The sequence below is a fragment of the Mobula birostris genome, chromosome 24, assembly GCF_030028105.1.
Source record: "Mobula birostris isolate sMobBir1 chromosome 24, sMobBir1.hap1, whole genome shotgun sequence".
Lineage (NCBI taxonomy): Eukaryota > Metazoa > Chordata > Chondrichthyes > Myliobatiformes > Myliobatidae > Mobula > Mobula birostris.
The window spans coordinates 19,738,253-19,756,347 of NC_092393.1; the positions used below are offsets into that span (position 1 = coordinate 19,738,253).

An 18,095-nucleotide genomic window follows, 5' to 3' on the forward strand; every position below is an offset into this window, starting at 1 on the left:
GGGACTTTGGAGTTCTAACATTTAACTGTCACTCATTCTTTAGGACACTCTGTTTCCATGGATGTTTGCAAAGAAAACGAATTTCAGGATGTATATTGTATACATTTCTCTGACATTAAATGTACCTATTGAAACCTACCTTTCTGAGGATCTGCTGTCGTATTATATGTTGTTGGAGGTGCTGCTGGAATTGTGGACTGCCATTTTGTTGCTGAACCTCCTGGCCCTTTGAGCACTAAAGAACCAAAAATGATTCGTCAACCATATTAACACATAACTGTCAATACTTCATCACTATAAATATTAAAACATTAGTTTTTACTGGTTAAAAACAGCTGTACAGTAAGTTCCTCTTTTCAATAGTTTATGAATTTCAACATCTTTCTTTATCTAAAATGTCATTGTTTTGACATAATATAGCCACAGAAAGCGGTATTCTATATTAAGAGTAAAAGTTGTAAAGAACTTCATTTTGATAATATCACAATCCCTAATATTTATTGAACTGTTTTGATTTTTATCTTCATTTTTCCTAAAGTGAACCAGTTAAAGGACTGTTTCTTTGCATCTTCCCATCCACAACATTAGCCACCTTATTTGTTGCTAAATGCTGAGGAGATTAAGTTGATGAGACCATTAGACATAGGAGCAGAATTAGGCCATTTGGTCTATCAAATCCATTCTGCCATTCCATCATGGCTGATTTATTATCCCTCTCAACCATGTTCTCCTGCCTCCTCCTTGTAAACTTTGATACCCTACTAATCAAGAACCTGTCAACCTCCACTTTAAATATATTTAATGACTTGGCCTCCACAGACATCTTTGGCAATGAATTCTACAGACTCACCACCCTCTGGCTAAAGAAATCCTCCTCATCTCTGTTCTAAATGGATGTCCCTCTATTCTGAGGTTGTGTTCTCAGGCCCTAGACTAAACTACTATGGAAAACATCCTCTCCATGTCCACTCTATCTTGGCCTTTCAATATTCGATGGTGTCAACACGATTTCCCACCCGCTACCATTCTTCTGAAGTCCAGTGAGTACAGGCCCAGAGCCAATCAAATGCTCTTCATACATTAATCCTTAAATTCCTGGAATCGTTCTTATGAACCTCCTCTGGACTCTCCTCAATGCTAGCATATCTTTTCTGAGCTAAGGGGCCAAAACTGCTCACAATAAAGGCTCAGTATTATATCTTTGCTCTTATATTTTATTCCTCTCAAAATTAATGCTAACATTGCATTTGCCATGCTTATCATCACCACAACCTCCAAGTTATCCTTTAAGGGAATCCTGTACAAGGGCTCCCAAGCCCCTGTGCACCTCTCATTTTTTTCATTTTCTCGCTATTTAGAAAATAGTCTATGCTTTTATTCATTCTGCAAAGTGCACAATAATATACTTCCCTACATTACATTGCATCTGCCGCTTCTTTGTCCATTTCCCCAATCCGTCTAAGTCCTTCTGCAGACTCACTGCTTCCTCAACATTACTTGCTCCCCATCTACTCTGTAAATTTGGCCACAAAGCCATCAATTCCATCATCCAAATCATTGACATAGAACGTGAAAATAAGTGGTCACAACATAGACCCTTGCGGAACACCACTGGTTAATGGCAGCCAACCAGAGAAGGCACATTTTCTTCCCATCCTTTCCCCCCTGCTGGTCAGCAATCTTCTATCCATGCTAGTATCTTTCCTGTAATACTACAGGCTCATCTTGTTAAGCAGCCTCATGTGCAACACGTTGTCAAACACCTTCCGAAATTCCAAATACAAAACATCCACCGATTCTCCTTTGCCTATCCTGCTTATTATTTCGTCAAAGAATCCCAATAGATCTGTCAGGCAAGACTTTCCCTAAAGGAAACTATCATGACTTTGACAAATATTATCACTCGTCTCCAAGCACCCCAAAACCACATCCTTAATAATGGACTCCAACATCTTCCCAACCACTGAAATCAGGCTAATTGGCCTATAATTTGCTTTCTTCTGCCTCCCTCCCTTCTAAAAGATTGGGGTGATATTTGCAATTTCCATTCCTCTGGAGCTATTCCAGAATCTAGTGATTCTTGAAAGATCATTACTAATGCCTCCACAATCTCTTCAGCTACCTCTTTCAGAACCATAGGTTGTACTCCATCTGGTCCAGGTGAATTATCCACTTTCCAACCTTCAGTTCCCCAAGCATCTTTTCCTTAGTGACAGCAACTACATTCATGACTGCCCTGACGTTCTCAGAATTCTGCCATACTGCTAGTGACTTCCACGATGAAGTCTGACTCAAAATACTTAATAGGTACGTCTGCCATTTCTTTGTCCCCCCCATTACTACCTCTCCAGTGTTCTTTTCCAGCAGTCTGATATCTCACTTCTCTTTTACTCTGTAGATATTTGAAAAACTTTTGGTACCCTCTTTTATATTATTGGCTAGCTTAACTTCATATTTCATATTTTCTCTGCGTATGGCTCTTTTTAAAAGCTGCTTTCCGTTGGTTTTTAAAAAAGCTTCCCAATCCTCTAACTTCCCACTAATTTTTGTTCTATTATATGTCCTTTGCCCTCCTTTTACTCCGTCTTTGACTTCCCTTGTCAGCCACAGTTGCCTCACCCTCCCTTCAGAATACGTCTTCATCTTTGTGACGTATCTATCCTGTTTTCTGAATTGCTTCAGAAACCCCAGCCATTGTTTTGCCATCATTCCTACTGGTGTCTCCTTCCAGACAGCTCCTCTCTCCTGCCTCAGTAATTCCCTTTCCTCTACTGAAACACTGATACATCTGACTTTATCTTTTCCCTATCAGATTGAATGAGATGGAAATGAGCATTCGGACATATACGTTTGCCTGAAGTAGCTGTACATTTCATATTATAAACAATAGCATCTGTGATCTTGGCTAATGTGACCCATAGCTGCTGCCACAGACATTTTCTGCTGTAACCAGTGGTGGTATAAAAGGCAAGGACCACATAACACTCAACAAGTGCATTTCAAACTAGGTTTGAGCTTTACCTGTATCTTGAGCTGAGCGTTGCAAGATGGAATGGACTGAAGCTGATGGGGTGAACCACTACGCCCATCTCCATTCGGGGGGGCAGGTGACACTGGCAGAAGGAAGTGGTTGCTCGGGGATGGGGGAAGGCTGGCATGCTGAGGGCTGCCAGTTATTGCTCCAAGGGGAGAATGCTGTGGTGAGCACTGTGGACTCAGGAACGGCGGTGACCTCACCGTGCTGTGCTCTGTGGTCTCCGCACACATCTGACTGTTCACCACACCAGGTTTCTGCGGTGTGCCACAGGTATTTAAGCTTTCTGTGGAGCTGTTGCTGGACGTGGAGGAGATCATTGGTGTCATACTCCTGTCGGTTATCTGTTGCCCGGCAAACGGGCAGCTGGACATCAGGTTTTCCTGCTTTACAGACACACTGTAGAGTGGCTGAGAGGAAGACTGCTGCTCGTGTTGATTGTTCCTCTTCTGTTTCTGAAGCTGGATCTTCAGTTCTTCCACCTGCTTCTGCTCCATGTGCAGCTTCCAGGTCAGCTCATCGATAACCTTCTGCTTCTCCATCAGCATTTTGTCTTTCTGGGTGTCGAAACCTTCCATGTCTGCCTGAATGCTGCCCCCATTCATGCTGCTCATCAGGCTGTCCTCAGCGCTTAGCTGAAGAGGCGACGGCTGCAGTCCGAGCTGCGGGGATGGCACGGGTACGTCACTGAAGCTGTCGGGCAACCCGCTCAAATCGGAGCCAGTTACGGAAAGATCGGACGACGCCGGGGAAATGGGCGGGGTTGAGCTGGTGCTGCCAAACTGATAGAAGCCATTCGGCAGCACGGTGGTGGCAGTCTGAGTCTGAAAGCTCGACAGGGAGGTCACAGAGGTTATTGGGAACGATGCAGTCGTCATCTCGTTGACTGAGCTGGACGAGGTGGTGCTGGTGCTGCTGACCGGCAGGCTGTTTCCACTGGAGTCCTGGAAAGGTTTCAGTCTCTTCATGAGGGCCGTTTTTGTACCAGACACGGGAAGGCCTCTTATTCTCAGCTGCTGCCTCAATTCTGATACCTGCAAGGTCAATATAAAAACAGGATTACACCATCTCACAAAAGATAGGGGCACTAACTTCCCACAGAGAATAACAGTCAAGGGAACTGCCAAGGCCCTCTCCTTAACACGCTCCAAGTACACATTTCTGTGCCCTATAGACTTCCAAAATTAATTTCTAATTAATACATATGAAGTATTAATTAATTGATTACTTAAACTCCTCAAGGAAATATTAGCTCATAGATTAGTTCAAATAAAATGAAATTGTACGATGCAGCTGTGTAAACTATAACTATGCTTCAGTGGAAGGATCCCCAGCTTGCGGTCCATGGCTTAATGGTATTGGTCCACGGCATAAAAAAGGTTTTGGGAATCTCTGCTCTATTTCAGCAGTACGTGGCAGGGAGCCGCTTGACAGAAGTCATCAGCATACTTATACATACTTTGGTTCCTTAATGTGTACATGTGTCCAGTTAAAGTAATTGGAGGAAAACTTGAAATGTGGCCTCGGGTTGACCTCAAGAGTGGACAGTAAGTCAGTACTGATCAGGAATGAAGGGTCTTGGCCCAAAATGTTAACTACTCATTCAATTCCATCAGTACTGCCTGATGCACTGAATTCCTCCAACATTTTGTGTGTGTTGTTCTGGATTTCCATCATCTACAGAGTCTCTATTGTCTCCAAACCATCCTATAGTGGACTATCAAGGTTTTGGAGTAGGTTGCAATCTGGTATCCATATCCAAGGTATTACTGAGATGTCAAATGGGTGTAGCTGCAGAGGAAGCTCCTTCAAGACACATACAGAACTGTCCAATCAGTTCACTTCAGTTTTCCTCTCAGTTGAATGTTGCAAGTTAAAGTAACGGTTAAAAAGATAAAAAGATACACAAACCAATCTTCCGTCCTTGGACTCACTTTACACCGCACGCTGTCGGAGCAGTGCTGCCAGGATAATCAAGGACACGACCCACCCAGCCAACACTCTTTTCGTCCCTCTTCCCTTCGGGAGAAGGCTCAGGAGCTTGAAGACTCGTACAGCCAGATTTGGGAACAGCTTCTTTCCAACTGTGATAAGACTGCTGAACGGATCCTGACCCGGATCTGGGCTGTACCCTCCAAATATCTGGACCTGCCTCTCAGTTTTTTGCACTACCTTACTTTTCCTTTTCTATTTTCAATTTACAATTTATAATTTAAATTTTTACTATTTACTATTGATTTGTACTCCAGGGAGCACGAAGCGCAGAATCAAATATCGCTGTGATGATTGTATGCTCTAGTATCAATTGTTTGGCGACAATAAAGTAAAATGTTAAATTAAGAGTTGAGTCCATGAGGTTATAGTCAGTTATTTACTTGCAAGTCAGAATTAAGAAACATATACTCACTACCCAAGGTGAAAGACTTGGACATGGCTGCCTCAGTCGTTGTTTTGTGTGCAGGGCCAACACAAGTGTTAGCCCTGCCCACTGCTGAGACAGCCTACGATGCTCTGCTCAGTGTGACCAGAATTAACATGAGCAGCATTGCCTAGCCTGCCAGTCAGCTATAGACATAAATGTAATTGACAATGCTCTGCAACACACACACACACACAATGCTGAACGAACCCCACAGATCAGGCAGCATCTATGGAGGGAAATGAACAGTCAGTGATCCTACATTAGAACTCACGCTTATAGTAACCAAATGCTACAAGATCATTCTATTCCTGTTCTCACTTCCTTCTACCTTCAACAGGCAGCATACGTGTTGAAATGCCTGCCTAGTTTATCAGTTACATAGTTGGTGAAATTATACAACTAGTTCTATATTTTAACATATGGGATAATTACATTTCACGTGATTTGCCTGTGAAATCTAGTGAAACAGAATGCAGTCTCACTTTAGCTGAAACTCCTTGTACTGTGGTTTACAACAGTCACTTTCAGGCACCAATCTGTAAGAAGTATCTGCTGGTGAAAAGCTCGTTGAAGTAAAGAAAGACTGCTCTTGTATTCCACCTGCCTATGTATCCATTTGTGTCCACATTTATGAAAATAAATGCATATCTGTGTGAATCACAAGTGGATCATGCCTCAATTAACCACGGGAAATAACAAGGCATTTAGGAGAACACCTGGAGAAAGCAAGGACAACAAGGAAGTTAATAATAAGGCAAGCTCTGACAGATCAAATTAAGCATTTAGGTGAAGTTTCTTCATGCACAAAGCCATATTGAGATGGCACCTGGAGTCTTATCAAATGATCAGATTTGTTACTACTGCAATGCTTGACATGAGTTTTAAAGGGACTTTGCAGCAGAGTAATACACAATGCACTTCCTGCAACATTATCCACATCAGACTTGTACTCTGAACTGCCGTGACTAAAGTAAAAGAAATTCAAAAATATCTCCACGCAGAGAAAGAGAATCAAATAGTGAAAGAGGGAATGTGTCTTAATTTCCAGAGTATTAGCTGTAATAAATCCTGGATTATTGCTGCATAATAAATAAAACTTTCAATCTTCTCCATCAGCAAAAAGGACATCTTACCGACGTTAACATTTAAATGAGTTCTTCCAATCTTCTGATGCAAGTGCAGTAGGAAATTGAAGCAAAACTCTTTACAGTGCCTTAACAGTGGACTAAATTCTTCCCACAATCCACCCATCCAATAAGAAAACCAATGTAATCTTTCCATACTTCCTCTGTAACCACACTTAGCAAGAACAAGTTGAGTTTCTGGATATAATGAGCACATTTTAATATCTAAAAGGTTATTAATTGCTATCATCACACATTTGAAATACAATTCAATTTTTAAAAAACTATTTGCATAAAGGCATTTTAAAGTAAACATGGAATGTGGATTTGAATATACCTTTAAGTCATCCAGATTGGACGGAAGTGGTCCTGGCTTCAAAGGGCAGCTGGTGGCTTGACCTGATATCGTGGACTTCACAGGAGATATGCTGCTGCCTGGCATAGTAGTAGTTGAGGTGCATGTGCTTCTGGAGATCTGATCACCAGAGTGCCTGGAAAAAGAATTGAAAACACTAACTTCAGCTGGATTAACGTATCTGGATATCGGTAATTTTTCACAATGGATGGTATACATTGCTGAATCATGATTAGCAGTTGCAATGCAAACATTATCCTCACTCTCCTTTCAGCAATTAACTTGCCAACCTTTCCATCATCGATCTTTCTTGAAGTACTATACAGCAGGATATAACCAATTACGAGCAAAATAACCATTGAAAACAGTGTATTCAGCCTTCTTTAGTTATTGTATTGGAATTTGTCTGAATTAGAATTTATCTTTTGATATTTCACAGCACTAAAGAACAAAGCAGAGAGAGAGAAGTTTGGCCTTGATTGCTCACACAGACACACTTCTGAACTTGACTGTTGAACTTCACCCTTTGTACATCCTTCCTAATGTTTGAAAACTAATACTGATTTTCTCAGGTGAGTTGGTAAATAGGTGGGGCTTGATAGTCACCATGGAAACCATAGGCTGAAGGACCGGTTCCTATGATTGTATGACTCTGAAGTATTGTTCCAAACATCTAGGCAAAGGTTTAGTCTACTCACTTCAGAGGACTAGAGAGAATGTTTTGATAGTTGTACTGATGTTGCTGGTGATGTTGTTGCTGGCTTAGTATCTGCAGCTGAAGGAAGAGCTGTTGCTGCTGGAGCAGCTTGGCATAGGCCGAGTCCATTGGAGGGAGGGACTTCTCTGGTTTCTGATCCGGTGGAATGTACTGATGGTACTTCAGTTTCTTCACCTTTGGCTTTGTGTCCTTTGGCTTCTTGTGTCGCTGGTTCTTCCCATCTGATGATGGCTTTGTCTAATTTTAATGGAAGGGATGAAAGGGAATACTTAAGCTCATTTCACATTGTTTAGTAGTTGCAGTCAAGTAGCAAAACATTTGGCATTCCTTCCTTATTGTTAAAATTACTGACTTCAGCACAAGAATTTAAGTCCATTTGCAACAATGTTTGGAGATGGATGGTCAATGCTTAACATCCGCTTTGAATTTTGACACTCCCGATAGGTATTCTGCAATGTAACTTACACTGTAATTGATGTGTTTTTGTTTGCATTAAATGACTTAGCTCACATGGCAGTCTGCTCTAAAGGGACTGCTTCACTTTCACACCAAAGCTGACTTTGTGTTGTGCAAGTTGGACTTGAAAAATTGAGCTGAGTCTAAGCCAAATTAAAATGAGCCCCATTCATCAGATGCTACAGATACGGTATTTACTATGATGCATCCCTGTGATGTTTTTCATTCTCACCTCCAGCATCCTCATTGCAACCCTTATCCTACATCCTGGCCACCTCTGCATATTTTTTCTTATTTTCCTCTCTAGCTGCAACTGAAAAAAATTATCTTATTTTGCAAACAGCTTCTTCTGACATTGATGTAATTCTGATTTGTTTTTAAAGATAACACAAGCCAACAGAAAAAAATAAAGGAATTACACCATTAGCTTTTGAGAAAGCAGAAAACTCTCCACATTATCCTGCAAAGCATCACATTCAAATATTTCCTGTGATGCTTTACCGAGGAAACAACTGTTCTTTTGTGGACTAATATAACATCTTCTTTCAGTTGACCTTTCTGATCATATTTTGCTTAACACTTGCTTTTGCAGTTTTTCAATAGCAATGTTTAAGAGCTCTTTTGTGGCTTTAAGGAAGGCAAGTGACCTGGGCTTACTTTAACAATTGCTGGCACTGGAATTGGTGTGGTAACTTGGCCATTCTGCTGGTTTTGGCTTCCTGGCTGACTGATCTGGTTATTAGGTGCAGATCTCTTTACGTCACAATGCTGGGAGAGGTGAGGAAGATACTGTAAAGCAAAGTGGGAAAAAAAGTTAGTAAACTGTAATCTTATTCCTTTATTTTCATCTTTAAAACTTGACTTCTTGCAAGTTAATTATCTGCACATAACCCTGGAAATACTGTATGGAGGCAGGTCATAGGTCCGGTGGCTTTGTATTCAAAAATTTTGTTGAGGTAGTTCAGAGTTAGCTGATGTACAATTATGTTGGATAACTAGGCCAAAAATTGACATGTCAATACCCAGTAATACAGTATTGCAAAACTCAAATATTTTTATTTAGTGCACCCATTTATGAGTCATATTATATTAAGATGTAATTTCATAAATTAAAATTTATTAAGAAATTAAAAGACTAGATTCACCTAACCATTCCATTTCCACTTTTTCTCCTGGTCTTTCCTGCTTCTACTGTACACTGACTGCACTGTTCTTAACAGACAGAATACAACCATTTTGTGATCCTTTGCACAATCCAAAAGCTGAAGCATGTCAGCAGTTCTGAGGTAACCATATCCAACCATAATTTGGGCCAGTACCCTGAATCAGCACAGAGAGTGGGGAGAGGAGATGTTTTTGGGCTTAGGGAATAAAAGATAGAGGAAGTGTGAAACTAAATGATCAATCAAAATATCTTATGGATCCATACACAGTGATTGCAATATTACTAGGGTCATTGAAGGACAACTGGGGGAAGAAAGTCAGAATCAGGTTTAATATCACCGGCATATGTTGTGAAATTTTATTGTTATGTGGCAGCAGTACATTGCAACACATAATCATAAAAACTGTGAATTTCAGAAAGTAGTATGTATATATAGTGAAGTAGTCTGATGGCGGGGAGAAGAAGCTGTTCCTGAATCGTTGATTGTGTGCCTTCAGGTGCTTGAGGTGTGTACCATCTCCCTGAGCGCAATAAATAAGTGGGAGTTCACATCAGGTGAAATGCAATGTTTCACCTGGGGTTTTCCTCAGGGAGATAACACTGTGTGATATATGATGTGCAGCAAAATGGCTACATTTAAAACAGAAAATTGCATACATTAAAAGAACCAAATAAACTCTAAAGAAATACTAGTCCAAATCAATTACATTCAAGCACTCTGAAATAATCTGGACATAAACAGTGTTACTGCTCATATTTAATAATTTGTGAGAACATGATATCATGGAAAAGGACTGTTGGTTAGTTGATGTAGTGTCTACAGTGCCTATAAAAAGAATTCACCCCTCCCCCTGGGAAGTTTTCATTTTTTATTGTTTTACAACATTGAATCACAGTGGATTTAACTTGGCTTTTTTTGACTAGTCAACAGAAAAAGACTCTTTTCTGTCAAAGTGAAGCAAGAGCTCTATAAACTGATCTAAATGAATTACAAATATAAAACACAAAATAATTGAATTCATATGTATTCACCCCTTTGTATAATGCACATCAAATCATCACTGGTGCAGCCAATTGGTTTTAGAAGACACATAAGTAGTTAAATGGAGATCACATGTGTGCAGTCAAGGTGTTTCAATTGACTGTAGTAAAAATACACCTGTATCTGGAAGGTCCAACTGCTGGTGAGTCCTGGCAAAAAACTACACCATGAAGACAAAAGAACACTCCAAGCAACTCAGTGAAAAGATTATTGAGAAACACAAGTCAGTAGATGGATACAAGAAAATTTCTAAATATCCCTTGGAGCACAGTTAAGTCAATCATCATGAAATGTAAAGAATACGGCACAGCTGTAAATCTGCCTAGACCAGGCCGTCCTCAAAAACTGAGTGACCATGCAAGAAGGGGACTAGTGAGGGAGGCCATCAAGAGACCTATGACAGCTATGGAGGAGTTAGAAGCTTCAGTGGCTGAGATGGAAGAGACCGTGCATACAACTGTTGCCTGGGTGCCTCACCAGTCGCAGCTTTATGGGAGAGTAGCAAAGAGTAAGCCACTGTTGAAAAAAAAACTCACATGAAATCTCAGCTAGAGTTTGCCAGAAGACATGTGGGAGATTTTTAAGTCAGTTGGAAGAGGTTCTATGGTCTATGAAACCAAAAATTGATCATTTTGGCCATCAGACTAAATGCTATTTTTGGCGTAAGCTGAACAACATACATCATCAAAAATATACCATCCCTACTGTGAAGCATGGTGGTGGCTGCATCACGCTGTGGGGATGCTTTACTGCAGCAGGCCCTGGAAGGCTTGTGAAGGTAGAGGGTAAAATGAAAGCAGCAAAATACAGGGAAATCCTGGATGAAAATCTGACACAGTCTGCAAGAGAGCTGTGACTTGAAAGAGGATTTGTTTTCCAGCAATACAATGACCCCAAGCATAAAGCTAAAGCTACACAGGAACAGCTTAAAAACAACAAAGTTGAGGTCCTGGAGTGCCAAGTCAGAGTCCAGACTTCAATCTAATTGAGAGTTTGTGGCTGACTTGCAAAGGGCTGTTCACTCACGATCCCCATGCAACCTGACAGAGCTTGAGCAGTTTTGTAAAGAAGAATGGGGGAAGATGAGCAAAGCTGATAGAGACCTACCCACACAGAATCATGGCTGCAATTGCTGCCAAAGGTGCATCTACTAAATACTGACTTGAAGGGGGTGAGTAATTATGTAATCAATTATTTTGTGTTTAATAATTGTAATAAATTTAGACCAATTTATGGAAATATTTTTACACTTTGTCACAAGTCTTTTCTGTTAATCAGTGTCAAAAAGGGGGGGGTGGGTGAATACATTTTGTAGGAACTGTATATAAAAGGGGATGAAAACGTTCTGGAAACTGTAGATCAGTCAGCTTAAAAGTCAGTCGTGGGAAAAATAATGGAGTTCTAATGAATGGAGAGGACAGAAGAATATCTCAAAAAGTGTAATAATATCCAACCTTGTTGCTTGTTTTTGAGAAGGCAACAGTTAATGTAGCAGATACTGATCTTTAAGTAGCCTTTGTTATTGATAGATTAATGAATGCCAGAGGATGCAGAGTCAGGATCAGAACGGGTAGTGAATTGGTCTGGGGTAAAGTCAGAAAGTGCAATCAAATTTCTGCAGCTTAGAGCAGAAGAAGGAGAATAGTTAAGTTCCACAATGATCGGTGTTAGGATCACCATTGTTCAAAATTTGTAAGTAGATAATGCCAAGGGGAAGTGAAGTGGAATAGACCCTACTGAAGATGACTGCAACAAAATTATAGAATTATGGAAATATTTAATATTTGCAGAATGAATGAATAATTTTCAAAAAATCAGGGCAGATAAATTCAGGGTAGCAATTTTTACTGGATAATGTGAATGTGGCAAAGCAGAGAAGCAAAGGACATGGAGTATAAATGCGCAAACTACTAAAGCTCTGCTATGAGGCCACTGTAAATTGCTAACCATTTACTGCATTTATTTTTGGAGGGACAGACATATTGTTCCCTTGAAGCTGTGCAGGTGCACGGCCGCGCAGTACCAGAAATGCTCCAGCGCACATAGTCTTTGCTGATGTACGGCTGGAATTTTATTTTGTTTTATGTTAATAGAATTTTGAAATCTGTTATATAATTGTGATATTCCTTGTAATTAATGTCTTTATGAATATAATCCATAAATTTTCTAAACAATAAACATACTACAAACTTTACTTTGAAACACTTTAGAGCGTCAATGTACTTGCATTGTTACTGAGCCAAGTTGCAACACTGTTTAAAAAATAATTATAACAATAAACACAGAGTGGAAGCCTCTAGCCCTTAATAAATCGCTAGCCGGCTAAATGCCGACAAAAAATATTCAGCTACTATTATGAACTACAACACAAGGACTTCCTCAAAAATATTGCAGCAATACTATGATTTCAAATTTGCCATCTCTGAGAAATTTAAGACCAGGTCAATGGAGACAATCAATGATATGTTGTACAACATGCTAGGAAATGGGGGGGTGGCGGGGGGGGGGGGACTGTCAATCCTTGTTGACATTGTTGGAACGTTTTAAGCTTCTACTGCTGTCTGCAAATATTGATTCAGTCTTATGAATTCAATGAAATGTATACCCAGGAACAGACTAGAAAGGGAAAATTTGGATGATCTAATGAGGATTAAGACACATCTTTCATCTAGATGTGAAATTCATCAGGACAGTGTTTACAGACAATGGGTTTACAATAAAGACAGACGAGAAATAGTTTACAAAACCTGAAAGATTTTCTTTGTTTTGTATTTCATTATACTCTTTGATTAATAAATAAAATCAGAAGTATGCGATTTTTCACTTTTCATTCTAAGTATTCATTTGTATGCATATTACAAAACAAAAATTTAAGTGCTGCAGTTTTCAGGCCGTGTATATTTAAAAAGAATCCTGCTCAGAGAAATAGTTGGTTTGCACAGCTGAAAAAAAAATTGAGGGAATGTTGGACAGAAATGAGAAATAGAACTGTTATGTTAAACCTGGATCTAATATTTGTTAATCTACATTTTGAATACTCTGCACATTTCTGGTTGCCATGTTATTAAAAGAGAATCTAGGCATAAGAGAAGTTGCAGATTTACAAGCACTACACCAAGAACACAAGGGTTAACAGTTCAGGTTCCTGTTTTCCCCTTCAGTAGACAACCATGGGATATGGCCTATTAGATGTAAAACTTTCATATGGTTTCTTAACAGGCCCCTTCTTGAAATCTATATGTATAGGCTCCCCTTTTATCCACCCTGCAGGGTGCATCTTTTAAGACCCTTTTTTAAAAAAAAATAGGTGCAATTTCCCTTTCATAAATTCACTTTTCTTCCACTCATTCTGCAAATAGTTTGAGTTTGCATTTTGGTTTGCAGATCGAAGGGTAGGTGTTGGGGAGATCAGGGACGGAGGGAAACTGATGTGATGAGCAATTGCTTTTCCTTTCCTTTTTAAAGTATACTGTCCTGAAACAGATTCACAGCACTGGGCTGTGCAGGCTGGCACTTGTTCAGGCAGGTTCCTTTTAAACTCCCTGGAGCTACACTCACCAGAAATGTGAATGCTTGCTTCTGCAAGAATAGACTGCGCCTTCCACAGGTCAGGCATGGGCAAATGAGGAACATGCAAGCGGTGTTCAGAGATGCTTTGCATACATTGGATTGCACCAACATGCCTGGAAACTGTGTTAGGACACCATGCGTATAGATAATTTGAAATGAACAGAGCAGAAATTCATCGACACATTATTTACAGGCCAACAGTTATGCACATATTTACATTGGGATTTTTAAACATCTGGCGTGGCAGCTTGCGGATCTTGAAACTTGGGTGTGTACAAAATCAGAAATGTATTCATGACAAAACAAACAGGGCTGCTGGTGGAACTCAGTGGGTCAGGCAGCATCTGTAGAGGGAAGTAGACCGTTGGCATTTTTGGGTTAAGACTCTTAATTTGGACTGAAAGAGTAGACGGGAGACAGCCAGTGTCATGGGAGGGGAGGGCGAGGAGTAGGGCAAGAGATGGCAAGCTAAAGGTGGATCCTGGTGAAGAGAGGCTGTATTGACAATGGGGTGGGGGGGGAGGTCGGAAAAAGCAATTGCCTGGGTTGGAGGATGTTAGTTATGGTGAAAGATTGTTTTCCCTGGAGCTAAGGAGGCCAAAGGGTGATCTGATAGAAGGATAGAATGTTATGAGAGGCACACATTCGATAAATAGTCAAAACCTTCTTTGCCCCCATAGCTGGGTTATTAATACCAAATGGGCATACATTTAAAGTGTGAGGGCAGAGTTTTAAAGGGGTCCAAGGGGTAAGATTAGTACACAGTGCTTGATGCCTGGAATATGTTGCCTGGTGGACTCAAATATAATTACTGCATTTAAGAGGCATTTAGACAAACCTTATCTTAAATAGAGAAGATGTAGAAATAAAATGTCGTGATACAGGCAAATGAGAGCAGCAAGAATGTTGGCAGTCTCTGGAAACCCAGGTCACAGTATCAAAATAAACTGCCAACCAATTAAGATATAGATGCGAATGTATTTCTCCATCTACTTAACAACAAAACATTGGAATTATCTACCCAGGAAACAGTGGTTACTCAGTCATACAGCATATGCAAGATAGATATTTGCATACCTTGGGTATCACTAATGGATATAGGAAAATAGTACTGAGGTAAAAACAAAATTAGCTACAATCTTATATCATTATACATAACCTCACTGCCAGTGAGATAAATTCCAAAATCATTTACGCTAATCTGCTGCTGCAACTCCTGTGGAGACTGATTTAATATCTTAAGAAATTATATACACGCGCGCTTTCTACCAGGGTTCAGCTTTAATGCAACTTGAAGGCATACCTCTTTGCTCAGCATATTGCTCACCTGAATATTTCAGCTCTGAATGCATTGTCTTGTATCATGACACCCTAACCCTTCGCCCATCATTGATCACTTTCTCCTTGGGACTTTTAAACTAGTTTAGCAGGCTTCTCCAAGACCTTACTCAAGATGAAAACTGCAAACATCCTTGGTACAGTTCAGTTCCCGTATCCATTGTGTCAACATCGATAATTTAGCGATTCTTAAGAAATCCTGGAAGTTTCAGTTAAATTGTGAGAATATTTCCTCCCGTCTTACTCTCATGGCTCGAAATATTTTAAGTATTTTTACTTTTCCCAGATTATGAGTCATCCCTATGAGTTCCTGAAATGTTATTTTCCAGTTGTCTCCCTTTCAGTTGTGCAGAAGACAACAAACTGTGCAAATCCAAATATAAATAAATAGCAATAAATAACGAGAACATGAGATGAAAAGTCCTTGAAAGTGAGTCCATTGGTTGTGGGAACATTTTAATGATGGGACAAGTGACGTTGAGTGAAGTTATCCCATTTTGATCAAGAGCCTGATGGGGGTTGAGGGGTAGTAACTGTTCTTGAACCTGTTGGGGTGAGTCCTGAGGCTCTTGTACCTTCTACCTGATGGCAGCAGCAAAAAGAGAGCATGTTCTGGGAAGTGAGGATGCTGATGAAAAATGCTGCTTTCCTAGGTCAGTATATCATATAGATGTGCTCAATGGTTGAGAGGGTTTTACTGTGATTGAGTGGGCCAGGGCGTGTTGTTTCCATACCAGGTTGTGATGCAGCCAGTCCATATACGCCCCACTACGCATCTAGGTAAATTTGTCAAAATCTGTCAAAATTTTGGATGTCATGTCGGAACTGCTAAGGAAGTAGAGGCACTTGCCATGCTTTTTTGTGACTGCACTTCCGTTCCAGTTCCAGTATGTAATCTAATCACAGCATTACAGAGTTCAGAGTATGACTAAACTTCATTTATGCTTTTTGGGTCTATAGTTCAACAGTCTACTTGCTCCATTTCCTCAACGGAAAATGAATGACTACAACCTCGCTACAACATGCAATAGGCAAAGGAGGCTGAATGGGCTCTTCTGCATCAGCTTGATGGAAAGTCTGCGTGCACTGATGACTGAATGGCAGAACGACATCTAACAATGAAGCTATTTTTGGGGATGTTTTGGGTCAGAAAAAGGGGCATCTGCTGCACAGGCTATTTGCTCTAACATAGAACATAGGAACAAGCCCGTGATGCCTGTGCTGAACACGACGCTAAATTACTGTAAATCTCCTTTGGCTGTACGCGGTCCCTATCCCTCCAGTCCCTGCACATTCATATATCTAACAGCCACTCTTGCATCTGCTTCCACCACTACCCCTGGCAGCCCATTCCACGCACCCACCTCACTCTGTAAAAGACTCCTCTAAATTTATCCCTTTCTCCCCTTAAATGCATGTCCTCTTGTATTAGTCACTTCTACCCTGCACAAATATTCTGGGGCAGCCTCCCTGGTCACCGGAGGGGCACAAATCCTTGACACGACTGAGGTCCTGCTATCTGCAGATCAGCACCGCACTTGTGCGTTCGGATTACTTAAAGGCGACTTAAAATCAAGTACAGCCTCAACATTTTGACAATTTAGGTGGCCTCACTGTCCCTCCCATTAGCAAAGATCACATTCCTTTTGCCGAAGTGCTACAAATCCTCTCGAAGTGCAGGATTTGCTTAAGGATACTGTAGAACTGCAAAGATTAACAGCGCCTCCAGGTTATTTGGCTCTAGGAATAAACCAATTGCATAAAAGTAAATCAAACATGTAAAAACTCTCTGCATTCTGCTTCCTGGGACTGCACTTTCCCTGTAGTTGTTAGACTTTGCTCTGCAATCTGTTATTGTTTTACTTTGTCTCACCTCACTGTGTAATGATTTGATTTATATGAACAGTATGCAAGATCAGCTTTTCACTGTATCTCAGTACATTTGACAATAAGAAACCAATTCCAACTGGCAACCAGTAGGTATGCTGTGGACATGGGAGCTTTACTCTGATGTGGTTCCAACTTCAGATTGAATGAGCTTATATCCGAGTCAGACAGCACAGTTCGAAACAATGTATCAGCAAAATTCCTCCATATCGACTTTAAAGGGTACTGCTATTAGCTTGTACAACAATCCACAAACAAAAGGAAGATGGATTTTATGCTGCCAACAGAAAAATACCTTGGACTACCTCTACCTAAGGCTCTGCTCTCACTGGACACCAAGGGGCTAGGTCCTGTGTAACACCTGAAGTGTGCATTGGTCAAAAAAAAAAAGAGCTACATTGGTACCTTGCACTCAGAATGTATTAGCTTGATGAATTGACGAGGAATGTAAAGTGTACTGTTTTGTAATTCTCATGCATATATATTTTTAAGATTAAAGTTCATCTTAAAAGCCTCTTCAGACAGAGCAACCCATCTTACCTGTATTGTAGTGGTTGCGAGAGGTGACGATGACTCGGTGAACTTTGTTTCCGAAGGCAAACTCTCTGACCCCTGGGATTCCTGACTTCCGGGTTGTTCTGGAGACAGAGCATCATTGCTGCTGTCTTCTTCAAAAGAAAATGTATCAGGGGCCTTAGGGAAATTAACTTGGCCAACTGTTGACAAAAGGAAAACCACAAATAGAAGCAACTTATTTTTGCAACCACCAGGAATAAGCAGAGTTTAACTCTTAACATATAAAATCTATTTGAACTTCCAATCATCCAAGTAAAGGGTTTCAAGATAGAAATAATAGATGCATGGACAAAAAAACTGTGCATTACTTTGATATTGAAGGAAAATGCAATATCAAAATTGAACATTAATTCTCAATATTCATTCTAAGAGAATTATCTAAATATCCATTCCCTTCTCACACATCCT

At 40.4% G+C, this 18,095-nt stretch overlaps 1 protein-coding gene across 4 annotated transcripts in view; it reads right to left on the reverse strand.

Moving 5' to 3' along the window:
• Positions 1–18,095, reverse strand: part of myocd (myocardin) — a 712,380-nt gene that overhangs the window by 8,094 nt on the left and 686,191 nt on the right. For all 4 annotated transcript variants that reach the window (XM_072242485.1, XM_072242488.1, XM_072242489.1 and 1 more), the window contains 6 exons: positions 17,652–17,827; positions 8,767–8,898; positions 7,634–7,890; positions 6,918–7,071; positions 3,022–4,068; positions 140–235 (listed from right to left, as the gene is read on the reverse strand). In XM_072242485.1, the coding sequence (XP_072098586.1) occupies positions 140–235; positions 3,022–4,068; positions 6,918–7,071; positions 7,634–7,890; positions 8,767–8,898; positions 17,652–17,827 (1,862 nt within the window). The remainder of the gene's footprint in view (positions 1–139; positions 236–3,021; positions 4,069–6,917; positions 7,072–7,633; positions 7,891–8,766; positions 8,899–17,651; positions 17,828–18,095) is intronic.